The sequence below is a fragment of the Lampetra fluviatilis genome, chromosome 63 (assembly GCF_964198595.1).
Source record: "Lampetra fluviatilis chromosome 63, kcLamFluv1.1, whole genome shotgun sequence".
NCBI lineage: Eukaryota > Metazoa > Chordata > Hyperoartia > Petromyzontiformes > Petromyzontidae > Lampetra > Lampetra fluviatilis.
In genome coordinates this window covers 7,608,979-7,622,832 of record NC_136337.1, presented here as the reverse complement: position 1 = coordinate 7,622,832, position 13,854 = coordinate 7,608,979, and the positions used below count along the sequence as shown (strand labels likewise).

The 13,854-nt window shown below is 49.6% G+C and overlaps 1 protein-coding gene across 1 annotated transcript; it reads left to right on the top strand.

Moving 5' to 3' along the window:
* The first annotated feature begins 475 nt into the window (after positions 1–475).
* COX18 (cytochrome c oxidase assembly factor COX18) lies at positions 476–12,663 on the top strand. The gene is made up of 8 exons (XM_078882033.1): positions 476–748; positions 3,767–3,884; positions 5,968–6,253; positions 7,061–7,161; positions 7,966–8,123; positions 9,230–9,351; positions 11,346–11,453; positions 12,397–12,663. The coding sequence occupies exons 2-8, from the start codon at positions 3,814–3,816 to the stop codon at positions 12,598–12,600; spliced, it is 1,050 nt and encodes a 349-aa protein (XP_078738159.1). The 5' UTR covers positions 476–748; positions 3,767–3,813; the 3' UTR covers positions 12,601–12,663.
* The last annotated feature ends 1,191 nt before the right edge of the window (positions 12,664–13,854 follow it).

Here is a 13,854-nt window from a genome sequence, read left to right as displayed (position 1 = left end):
CATTTGTGGCCAGGTCGCTTCTGAAAAATAAGCTAATAACTCGGTGGGCTTTATCCGGTAGAATAAAACACTATTTCAGTTGTACTTGTATATATTTTGAAAGAGATTTGTTTACATTTCCTCTACTTTGCAATCATATCGTGTTGTTGTGTTGTTGTTGGTTGTGTTGGTTGTTGTTGTATTGTTTGTTGTGGTGTTGTTCTGGACCCGTGCCCCTACTGGACATCTGTGAAAAAGAGCTTGAGAGCTCTTCGGATTCCTCCTCCTGCAGTATAAATAATTATCGCGAATCGTGTCGGGCTTGTGTAGAGTTGAGCGGCATTTCGATAACTCGATACTCGATCGGTGTCGCATCAAAGCACGCGACCCCCTCGATATCGCGACAATCGTCGGGTTTGTTGACGATATCGCGACTCGATTGGTCGCGCCTTGCTCCGGAGCGACGCCGATCGGAAGTCGACAGCTCAGCCTGGACACGCCGCGCGGGGTGCCGGCGTCACTTCCACGTGCGACCTTGGCGGGGCAGGCGAAGCGGGCGCGAGAAGAGAGGGGGGGCAGATTGAGCATATAGAGAGGACAGATAGAGAGATGACAGATAGATAATAGAGAGATGACAGAGAATAGAGAGATGACAGATAGGGAATAGAGAGAGGGATTACACACGCAGGTTACACAGCGCAAACTGCAAACTGTATATACAGCGACTCCAAACAGACTGCACAGTACTGTCCTGGTACTACAGTTACAGGTACTGTACTATACTATACACAACACACAGAGTATACACACAGCACACACACAGACTATACACACAGACTATACACAGACTATACACAGCACACACACAGCACACACACAGCACATACACACAGCACACACACACAGATTACACAGCACATACACATCACATACACAGCACACACACACAGCATATACACAGCACACACACAGCACACACACACACAGACTACACACAGCACACACACACACAGACTACACACAGCACACACACACAGACTACACACAGCGCACACACAGCACACACACACAGACTACACACAGCACACACACAGACTACACACAGACTACACACAGCACACACACAGACTACACACAGACTACACACAGCGCACACACAGCACACACACAGACTACACACAGCACACACACAGCACACACACACAGACTACACACAGCACACACACAGACTACACACAGCACACACACAGCACACACACACAGACTACACACAGCACACACAGACTACACACAGACTACACACAGCACACACACACAGACTACACACAGCACACACACAGCACACACACACAGACTACACACAGCACACACACACAGACTACACACAGCACACAGCACACACACACAGACTACACACAGCACACACACACAGACTACACACAGCACACACACACAGACTACACACAGCACACACACACACACAGACTACACACAGCACACACACACAGACTACACACAGCACACACACAGCACACACACACAGACTACACACAGCACACACACACAGACTACACACAGCACACACACACAGACTACACACAGCACACACACACAGACTACACACAGCACACACACAGCACACACACACAGACTACACACAGCACACACACACAGACTACACACAGCACACACACACAGACTACACACAGCACACACACAGCACACACACACAGACTACACACAGCACACACACACAGACTACACACAGCACACACACACAGACTACACACAGCACACACACAGCACACACACACAGACTACACACAGCACACACACACAGACTACACACAGCACACACACAGCACACACACACAGACTACACACAGCACACACACACAGACTACACACAGCACACACACACAGACTACACACAGCACACACACACAGACTACACACAGCACACACACAGCACACACACACAGACTACACACAGCACACACACACAGACTACACACAGCACACACACAGCACACAGACTACACACAGCACACACACACAGACTACACACAGCACACACACAGACTACACACAGCACACACACAGCACACACACACAGACTACACACAGCACACACACACAGACTACACACAGCACACACACACAGACTACACACAGCACACACACACAGACTACACACAGCACACACACACAGACTACACACAGCACACACACACAGACTACACACAGCACACACACAGCACACACACACAGACTACACACAGCACACACACACAGACTACACACAGCACACACACACAGACTACACACAGCACACACACAGCACACACACACAGACTACACACAGCACACACACACAGACTACACACAGAACACACACACAGACTACACACAGCACACACACACAGACTACACACAGCACACACACACAGACTACACACAGCACACACACACAGCACACACACAGCACACACACACAGACTACACACAGCACACACACACAGACTACACACAGCACACACACACAGACTACACACAGCACACACACACAGACTACACACAGCACACACACACAGACTACACACAGCACACACACAGCACACACACACAGACTACACACAGCACACACACAGACTACACACAGCACACACACACAGACTACACACAGCACACACACACAGACTACACACAGCACACACACACAGACTACACACAGCACACACACAGCACACACACACAGACTACACACAGCACACACACACAGACTACACACAGCACACACACAGCACACACACACAGACTACACACAGCACACACACACAGACTACACACAGCACACACACACAGACTACACACAGCACACACACACAGACTACACACAGCACACACACAGCACACACACACAGACTACACACAGCACACACACACAGACTACACACAGCACACACACACAGACTACACACAGCACACACACAGCACACACAGACTACACACAGCACACACACACAGACTACACACAGCACACACACACAGACTACACACAGCACACACACACAGACTACACACAGCACACACACACAGACTACACACAGCACACACACACAGACTACACACAGCACACACACAGCACACACACACAGACTACACACAGCACACACACACAGACTACACACAGCACACACACAGCACACACACACAGACTACACACAGCACACACACAGACTACACACAGCACACACACACAGACTACACACAGCACACACACAGCACACACACACAGACTACACACAGCACACACACACAGACTACACACAGCACACACACGCAAAGTCTGCACGTGACAGGTGACTATCGAGATGCTGACTGGTGGAGATGACTGAGAGATGATGATGGTGGTGACTGAGAGATGATGATGGTGGTGACTGAGAGATGATGATGGTGGTGACTGAGAGATGGTGGTGGTGGTGGTGATGATGGTGGTGGTGATGATAATGGTGATGATTCACAAGGAAGCCTGCCTGCTGATGAGCCACTGAATCTCAAAACCGGTCAACAGTGTTGATTGTGTTGAACCAATGCTGCCGAAATGATGCCATCCCAATGCTGCCGTGTGGCTGATGGGACGTGTAAACAATAGTATATGTTTGTCTGTGGAGATAGGGGAAGGAGGCGACCCGTCTGCTTGTTCGTGCATGTGTTTAGTCACTCGCCTGCGGTGCTCTGTGTGAAAGTGCGCTGTGTGTGTGTGTGTGATCTGGCCATTGCTCAGGCATGCAGGCGCCAGTGACAGGAGTCTAACCGCGAACCAGTGGCGCCATGGGAGGACATCACCACTGTGTCTGGGGGACAGTCCGGCTGGTGGCACGCAGAGCGAGCCAGTTCAACAAGTGCGCCGTGTGGGAGGCTGTCGCGTGTGTAGTGATTGTGACTGTGTGCCACGATGTGAGGGACTGTCTGTGTGGGTGACTTTCAGTGTGACTGTGTGAGTAAGTGAGTGGCCGTGTGTGTTCGTGATAGGGTGAGAGACTGCATGTGTGAGAGACTGTGTGAGAGACTGCGTGAGTGACTGTGTGAATGAGTGTGAGTGACTGAGTGCTTTTGGCTGTGTGTGTTTGGGACTTTGAAAGTAACCCGAGTGTGCGAGGTAGTGATTGTGTGACTGGGTGTAGCAGTGACTGAGACTGCCAGGGCCTGAGTATGTTCGTGACTGTGTGACTCTGACTGAGTGAGTGACTAAAGAACAGTTTCTGAGCACAGATCCAAAGGCCCCAAATGTCAAGTGGCGAGCAACAAACAGCGCAAACATAGTTTCATAGATAAGGCATTTCTTGAATTGAGCGAGGCTATTTTAAGAGCTTGGAAAAAGAGACGATGGGAGGGAATTCCAAAGTGAGGCAGTGGGAGGAAAGAAAGATAAGTGTTTTGACATGTAGTGTGGTGAGTGGGCGAGTGAGTGGGCAGGTAAGTGAGTGGGTGGGTGAGTGAGTCGGTTATTCGAACGCTCACACATTCAGGCTGGCCTGCCTACAATCTTTCCTGGGTTTAACCAGACTGGATTGTGTGAGGAGCTCATATAACCTTGAAAGATCTGGACACAGTCCCACCAGTACGCTCCTCTGGCCGGCGAGTCTGCGCTGAATGAGTCCTGTAGCCCGCATGCCCAGCCATCGAATGCCCAAGCAGCTTCTGTTTGACTGGATAGGGGGGGCTAAATGGGCACGACACGGGCTGGAGAAAAGATTGATTGATGCGGTACAGAAGGATATTGAGATGATTGGTCTTGCCGATGACTGGTACCAGCGGTGTCAAGATCGTTCTCTGTGGAGGAGGCTCGTGAAGGACGCTGCTACTGGGCAGCTGGAGGCATTCGCCCTCCAACAACAACGGAGGGCAGAGAAGCAGTGCTTATGACAATGAGCGGAGCACCAGGCAGCTAAAACGCAACAAGTTAGTGGCCTCAAGGTGCACCTAGCCTGGCAAAAGAACCATGGTGGCATAACCGCCACTTAGTGGCGAATGGTAGTTGTTATTGTTGAGTGGGTTATTGAGTGGTTGGGTGAGAGAGTGTGGGAGTGGATTAGTGAGTGTTATTGTGAGCCGCGGTATGGGGAGTGTTAGTGAAGCGTTTAGCGCGCTGCGCGCGACGAACCCGGCGTCCTGGGTTCGATTCCCGCTCACGGCCAACGCAAGTGACGATTATCTGAACCTAGGTCGACTCAGCCTCAAATGGGTACCTGGTGCGGTGTGTAAACATCGCCACAAGGGAGACGGAGGCGGCTGGGCGTGGTGCTGGCCACTCACCCCCTCGCGTGCCATGCCAGCCTTCATCGGTGCTCGCTAACATCATTTGCTCCAACAGTCTGCTAAGGCTACACGGGGGTCTTTGTTTGCGGTGTGGTGGTTGAACACAGTGTGGATGAGACAAAGCAGTCAGTTTGGTTGACCGAGTGCTCAGCATTGGTAGGAATCAATGGGAGAGTTTCACAGGGAATGTAACCATGGTAGTAGTGAGAGAAGAGTGATAAGGAGGCGAGTGTGGGATCATTACCCTGACGACTCGACTCTGTACTCAGGTGCAGTCAGTTAGTAACTGGGCACTCCACCCCAGACATGATAGCGGCAGGATTCCAGCTTAGGAATGATCGTCTAGAGTTGATGAGGCTTTGGCACAGAGAAGAATACCAAGCTTCTTAGATGACTCCTTAGCCAGATCAGCAACACGGCTGTTCCATAACAGCTTAGATGAGACTGTGGTGCCAAGCAGATTCATGGTTTTATGATGTATAAGAATATCATTGACACATATAATGGTAGGAATTAGAATTGCCAGCCCTATGTGGTACCTCAGTCTGGCTCTGTGAGCAACTTCATCACACTTATGTATGTATGTTGTTGAACTTCTTTTGCACCGTACATAGCCACCGGTGCTAATCAGAAGTGTTGCTCCTCTGCTGTTCCCATCTCTCCCAGCCCTGCGCCACGTCTCCTCACCCTCTTCCCTGATCATCGGCACTGCTCTGGCCGTGCGTTCTCCGTGTCTGCGCCCAGCCATGCCAGTCCCAGTCTTGGTCCTGGTGTTGGCTTGTATAGCTCCCTGGCAGACACGGCGCCTGTGCTACTTGCTGGGCACCTACTGGCGGCGACGCAGGCCTCCTTAGGCCTGCCCTGGTGGGCTACGATCGCTTGCAGCACGGTCGCCCTCCGCTCGTGCGTCACCCTCCCCCTCACAGTCTACCAGATGCACGTGATGGCCAAGGTGTGAGTGGGTGACTCTGTGAGTGACTGACTGTGTATTGTGAGTGGGGAGCGGTAATGTAGTGCACTACGAACCTGGCGATTAGATTTCCATTCCCTCTCACGGCCAAGACTAGTGACGATTATCAGAACCGGTTTTGAGCCTCCCCTAGGTCGATTCAGCCTCAAATAAGTACCTGGTGTGTATAAACATCACCACTGGGGATACAAAGGCGGCCGGGCGTGGTGTTGGCAATCCACCCCCCTGTGTGCTGTGCCGGTCTTCATAGGCGCTCGCTAATAGCACTTGCTCCTACAGTCTGTTAAGGCAATACGGCGGATCTTTGTCTAAATATGTGAGTGTGTGACTAGTTTATGGGCCAGAGGACATCCCTGTCACACTCCAAGGTGAGCAGGAAATGGCACTTGACTCCCAGTCAATTAGCTTTGCCTGGGCCTGCCTGCCATCATGAAGGTCCTTAATCATTGTGAGCAGAGGGTCAGGAACCCCAAAAGCAAAGACCAACCCAAAGCCCTGGCCTATAGATGGTATCAAAGGATTTGACCAAGTCATGAGACCAGAGATGTAGGCCCTGTCGAAGTAGGGTATACAGGTGGTGCATCTGCCAGTTATCTCGGTCGATCAACCCATAACACCTGGGTCTGTCCCGTGATATTCTGCCAGCAGCGAGCCTCCGACACTTTACGTGGCCTCAAAGTGCACATAGTCTGGCACGAGCTCCATGGTGATGTCACCACTACTGAATGAAAAACACGGGTTGTTGTTGTGTGATTCTGAGTCTCACCGTGCCGCCTGCCTTGGCTGCAGCTCTCCGCACTGCAACAGGAAATCTCGGAGCTGGCACGGCTGCTGCGGCGCGACGTGTCCGTGACGGCGCGGCAGCGCGGCTGGCCAGAGAGCACAGCGCGGTGAGACTGACACTCACCGCTCACTCACCCACATCGTAATGAGTGGCAGCAGCAACAGCAGCAGCAGCATCTCCACCATCAGCAGCATCATCATAATCGCCTCAGCATCATCAGCAGTAGCATCGTCAGGCAGCAGTCGTCTTCTATCACTACTACCATCGTTACTATTCCTGTGAACTTCACTCCTTGATTCCTCCACCCATATAGAGTACTCAGTCTACCTACCAGACACTGTTTTGTCTTATCCACCACATTGTGTTCAACCATTACACTCCAGATCACAACACACGCACTCATTTATTCACCATCCTTACCCGAACATCAGGAAAACACCTCAATAAACTACAGCGACTTCAAAACAACTTGTCTCACATTCTGGGCATTAGGCATGGCCATATGACTTCCATGACTTTGTGAAAACCATTGCACTGACTCCCCATCAGTTCATGTATATGCAGGCTCTCACCCGTCCAGGCATTCACCTGTTCAGGCACTCACCTGTTCAGGCTCTCAAACGTTCAGGTTCGCTTCCGGAGGACTTTGAGCTCTGGCTCCGCACCTCTGAATTCTCTGTAGAACAATTCATTTGATACGTGAAATACGCATGCATTACAAATAGTGTTTATTATTATTATTGTATTATTGTGAGTGTTTAATTGTGACCTGTAGTATAGTGGTGGAACACTGTACAGATGAGATGCAGCAATCAGTCTGGTAGAAGAAACTTCCTGTCTGTTTGGGCTCTCACCTAGCCAGATAAAGTCCGCTCAGGTGAGCTTACCTTTCAGCTTATCCCCTGCGCAGGTTTGAGTTCCGCAAGGAGCTGAAACGCCTGGTGAGTGAGCTGTATGTGCGCGACAACTGCCACCCTGTGAAGACCTCGCTGATCATGTGGGTCCAGATCCCCCTGTGGATCATCCTAACCGTCTCCCTGCAGAACATCTCCCGGCTCGCACAGGATGGTGAGACAGAGGCCAGAGGGTTCAAGACCCACCGACCAATCCACTCACCCACACCAAAAACCCACCCACACCACCAACCCACCCACCCACCCACCAACCCACCCACCAACCCACCCACCCACCAACCTACCCACCAACCTACCCACCCACCAACCCACCCACAAACCAACCCACTCACCCATCTATACACACACCCACACCACCAACCCAGCCACCAACCTACCCACTAACGGGGGTGAATTACCACTGGTGAACAACTGACTGGATTGAATAAGTGAATTCTAGATCATTACTCACCCTAACTTCTTTACTCGTAAATCTGTCAGGTGCAGTGAGGTAGGTGTTGGAGTGGATTAGTGAGTATGTTATTGTGAGCTGCAGTGTGGTGGTTGAACAGTGTGGTTGAGACAAAACCGTCTGGTCGACAGAGTGCTCAACATTGGTAGGAATCAATGTGTGAATTTCACGGTGAAAGTATCCATGGTAGTAGTGATAAGGAGGTATCTGGCCATCACTGAGCGAGTGACTGGAGTGAGTCCTTGAGTGCTGGATCATGAATCACCCTGACGACTCTACTCTGAACTCAGGTGCAGTGATGTAGGAACTGGGCACTCCACCACAGATATCACAGCAGCAGGATTCTAGCTCCAACTGACTCTGTGTTGTGAGTAGCAGCAGTAATGATTATTTACAGTTGAAAAGGCTTTGGCACGGAGAAGACGACTAAGTTTCTTAGATGCCTCCTTAGCCAGATTACCAACATAACCGTTCCATGACAGCTCAGCTGAGGTCGCTGTGCCAAGCAGACAAATGGTTTTAGTATGTATAAGAACATCATTGTTACGGAACTGTGGAATTGTCAACCTTACGTGATATAATCGTTGATTGAGTTTCTGAGTTGAACATGCCTTGGTTTTGTCATCCCAATCAAACTAATTTTGAAGTCAGTGGTGATTGATTGGAAAGTATCTGCACATTGGGCAACTAAATATTTTTCAGCCTGTGATTTAAATGAGTGATGTGTAAAGTGTGTTATCTGCAAAGGAGTGGATGGTATTGAGAGTGGGGGATAATGCGCAACTGATAAAGTGTGGTGTTGATTGCAGAGTCAAGCGTGTATGGAGGCCTCCTGGAAGGAGGAATGTTGTGGTTTTCCAATCTCACGGTACCGGACGCCACGTGGATTCTGCCCGTTTCTCTCGGCCTCATAAACCTGCTCATTGTCGAGGTTTGTGATGAAGTTGTTGAACCAAGGTGACGTTATTTCCAACTCGAGTTTCTTGAAACACATTTTTATTACAACAAAACGCCAGCCCGATACAACACCCCGAAATATTCCAGTGACGGGGTACAGAAAATCCACGGTAATCCACTCCGGTGTGACGGAACCACACGAAAGGGCATGAGAAGGAGGGGAATAGGGGCACCCACTGCCCCAGCCAAGTGGGGACCTCGCATTTGGGGGAAGATGAAGACTTAACTAGGGAGGGAAAGACAGGGGGGGGTTCCAACTAGGGTTTTAAAATCGGCTATTTCTTGTCGCCCGTGACCGAATAGTGAAAAATATATATGATGTGTCGTACATACATACAGACAGACATATACTTACTAACACCTGACTTACGAACGGGTTTTGGGAACGGAACTCGTTCGTAAATGGAGGACTATCCATATGTCTTCTTAGCTATAAACGTAATTTTTTGTCTGTCTGTCTGTTTCTCTGTCTGTCTGTTTCTCTGTCTGTCTGTCTGCGCACGCCTATCTTTGCAACGCTTTTAACTAACAAACTGTTGGGTTTACGTTTCAACAAAGTAGACAGATACACACACACTAAGCCCCCGGACTTCTGCAAGCCTCTTAGAATTTTGTTGACGGACAAATGGACAGACAGACGGAACGCCGGGCTTTCACAATAGCTTAGTGTTTGTGTATGTATATGTTATGTTTTTAATAGAAGACAAGTTTTGAAATATATTTTTCCCCCGGGCACTTCCTGCTCGTAACCAATAAACGTAACGTGTGACCTTGTGAACAGAGATATTAAGGGAGCTGCTGTAATCTAACGGGTAGCACGCTGGTCTTACAATCCAGAGATCACCGATTCGATTCCATCTCCCAGTGCGGCAGTAAAAACGCGGTTCATTATTGAAAATACCACCTGCTTCTTATGTTCCACTCCGTTTCCACGGAGGAGGTCCCTGCGGTGTCTGCCTGCACTTCCTGCCTGTTCTCTTGTTGGTTTGTCTCTGCCTGTGCTTTGCGGCCCTGTAAGCTCGATTAAAAGCCATTTTTATGTTTACGCACAATCGTATTGTGGGGCGGGTTTTGCGTGTTATGCTGATGGATGGCAGCAAGGGGCACCATGGTGGCGAGATGTTAACTCCCTCTTGGTATGCGGGAGATCGTGGGTTTGATCCCGACCCTGACTCCTATATATTTGAAGTTTGCATGTCTCTTTCACCCCATGGTGGTCTCGTGGATTTTTCTCCAGGTCCTCCGGTTTTTCCCTCCACATTTATAACATGCATTTAGAGTATTTGGCTGATATAAATTTGCATGTGATAAGGCAATGGCGGAGCCAGGATTTTCAGGTAGGGGGGGCAACCCTTTCAGCAATGCAAAATGATAGGAGTTGTTAGTAAGTAAGGACTTGTCCCTTGCTTTTTATTCGACGCGTGTGCAGCGATGGCGCAGCCATTGATCGAGGGTCGAATTTGAACCGTGTGTGATCGGCATCGCGCTCGCTGAAGGTGAATGCCTTCAGGGAAGTCGTGTACTGTATACGCAACTGCGCACAATTCTGAGTCACTTATAACTGCTTTGCAGTTACTTATTGCCAATTATGGACTCAGACTATTGCCCTATCATCTCATAGAGTCCCTGGCACGTAATAATATGCTACACGGTGGCAGTGGGGGTCGCAAAATGCCGATTTATTACTAATAAATGCCAATGATCCGATCGAAATTAGGGATTTCGATCGGATCATTGGGGGGGCACGTGCCACCCCACCCCTCCCCACTGGCTCCACCAGTGGTGATAAGCCACTTTGTTGAGCTATCATTTGCGGCCAGGTCGCTTCTGGAAAAGAGCACTATGGCTCAGTGGGCCTTGCATGGTAAAATATACCTCGTTGAGTTTAATTTCCCATTTGTGCATCAATATTAAGTATCTCCTTACCTGGTAAAATTTTATAGTTAGCTGTCCATGTCTGTGTTGCAGATGTTTGCGCTGCAGAGGAAGGACATGTCGCGCATGCAGCGGTTTGCTACAAACTTCATCCGACTGCTGTCAATAGTGATGGTGCCAGTCGCCGCAGCGGTCCCGTCGGTGCGTATGCTCAAGCTCACAGCTCACGAGCCAGTCAGAGCAGTGCTCCGCAACCTTTTTCATTCCACGGCACTCACTTTCAAGCCCGCTAGATCTACGCGGCACACCGAAGCAAAACGTCCTGACGGTAGGTCCGGCTGGGAACATTGTATCGTAGTTCACTATACACGCCGCTGGTGGCGGCCGTTTACCCCCCTGCGCATGCGAGATCGAGGGGGTTGAGAGGACCGGGGGTGGAGGATGACAGCTGTCGGCTGCTGCTGCCGTACTGCGCTTGCGTGACCATTGGAGAGGGGAGGGCAGGAGGTGGGGGCTTGAGGTTCTTTCCTGTACAGTAATTCTGAAAATACTGCGGCACACCTGCGAGTTCTATTGCAGTACGCTGGTGCTGTGCGGCCCACCGGTTGCGAAGTGCTGCACTCGTGCCGAGCCAGGTAGCTCAGCCGTAGACCGAGCAGCTCACAAGCAGAGGGTCGCGAGTTAAAATCCTGGTTGGGGCTTCACTCAACCCGTCATCTCTGTGGGGTCAATAAAAAGAATACCACTATGTGGGGGAGTCAACAGTGGTTGTTCGATAGACACTCAACCCTGCCATAGGAATGTTGAATTTCCACCACTGACTCAGGGCTGTAAACAGGAGATGAGCACCAATGCCTCAATACTCATTTGAGCAGGATATAAGTTTTGTTTTAGTTGATGATCTCAGCCAAGTCACAAATGACAGCATAAAAAACATCCCAGTAAAATGTTAGTCCTCCGAGTTGGAATTGACGAATTTTACTGGAATACCTTTGTTTCCTGCTAAGTGCATGCCAAATGTGCGCTCGCCTTCATATAACCCTAAACTGTAGCCAGACACCGGTAACCCACTGAGAACATATCCCGTGTGTGTAAGAGTGGAGAGTGTGTGATCTTTCACCTGTGCCTCCTGTGTCCCACTCAGGCTGTGAGCCTGTACTGGGTGAGTTCCAGCGCTGTGGGTCTGGCTCAGAACCTGGCTCTGCGCGCTCCACGAGTCCGTTCCCTCCTGCATCTCCCACGTTCCCCCATGGACTCCGAGACACCATACAGAGACCTGGCTCGATCATTCCGCTCCAAGATCATGGACAGAGGCGGTTCTGCGGAGACACCCAAGGCGCGAAGATGAAATGGAACGAAGTGAAAGGCCGAGGCCTTGCTTGAATAGTCTGACTAAATAGTAAAATAAAAACCTATTCTATTTGTAGAACGGAGCCGTTTTCATATTATTGTATGTGTGATCACATTGTTGCAGATGTTTTTTCACAGCTCAAATACAAAATGAACTCTGGAGATGATGCTGGCTCTTGTGAGAGGTTATTGGTGAAGTCAATTAGATAAATTAGAATACATTTTTAATAGTTTAATTTGTCATCTATAGTTTGAATGTGATTACTTGTTCCTGTGAGGTCATGACACACCGATTTAAAAAGCTGGGTCAGGCAACACAGTTATTCTGACTTCCTGGGTTCTGACCTGAAGATGCAGATTCAATTGAAACGCTGTCGATATAATTGCAAAACTTGGTGGTGATTATTGTTCATAAATCACCGGTGAGCTAAAACAATAATTGGCGCATTGTTAAACGCTTGCACACGTGACACGTATTTGGCTGTGTCGGGTGGTGGTGGGGCAACTATTAAAAATAAACGTTTCCAAATAGTTTTTTCTTTCGATTGGCAGGCAGCCCCATGAGTGGATATGAGTCAATGTAACTCGCAGACAGTGATGCCCCAAATACACCGCAGTGCCCTCCAAGTCGCTCTTGGAAGTTGCAACTTAAAAGTGTTTTTTGTTGCATAAATCCGTGGCCTAAAAACCCCGTAAGGTCAACATAACGGCCAAGTGCTATGCAGTACATTTAGAAACGGGAAACTCGAATAACCTCGATTGTCACGAGTGCCATGAGCTGCTGGGCATCTGCTGCCATTCCGCAAAGATGTGGATGAAGCTCTGAACAGCTCAGTAGCATCAGGCAGCTCACGCACCATCTGCAGGAATTGATTTAAAAACTGATTTCTTTAAAATCGCTTTTTGTGTTTGGGTTTTTAGCCTCCCCCGCAGTTCCGAGTAAGCACGTTTGGCTATATACGGTGCAAAGGAAGTTCTACATCGGTACACGAGATGCTTTTGTATTATTTGTGTAACGTTGGTCACCCAGGTCACGATTGCAAACGCGACTTTCCCGGAATTCCGACCCAGCGCTCTCGTCGCTGCAGTATTATCGCGTGTTTACTCAGAAAGAGTCACAAGCTTCATTTTCAGGAGGGTCCTGTCAAGTCTTATCACTATGGGGTGGAGGGGGGGTTATTTAATCCCAATTGAGGAGTTTGCGGTCTTTTTTTCCTATTTGGACCATGACACCGGCACACAATGGGCCGAA

What these genes read in the sequence shown, in the direction of transcription:
- COX18 (XM_078882033.1), top strand. Translation starts at nt 3,814, where the DNA reads ATGGGAGGACATCACCACTGTGTCTGGGGGACAGTCCGGCTGGTGGCA. An exon ending in AGAGCGAGCCAGTTCAACAA is followed by an intron (nt 3,885 to 5,967) that starts GTGCGCCGTGTG and finishes CATCTCTCCCAG; the next exon opens with CCCTGCGCCACGTCTCCTCA. An exon ending in TGGCCAGAGAGCACAGCGCG is followed by an intron (nt 7,162 to 7,965) that starts GTGAGACTGACA and finishes TCCCCTGCGCAG; the next exon opens with GTTTGAGTTCCGCAAGGAGC.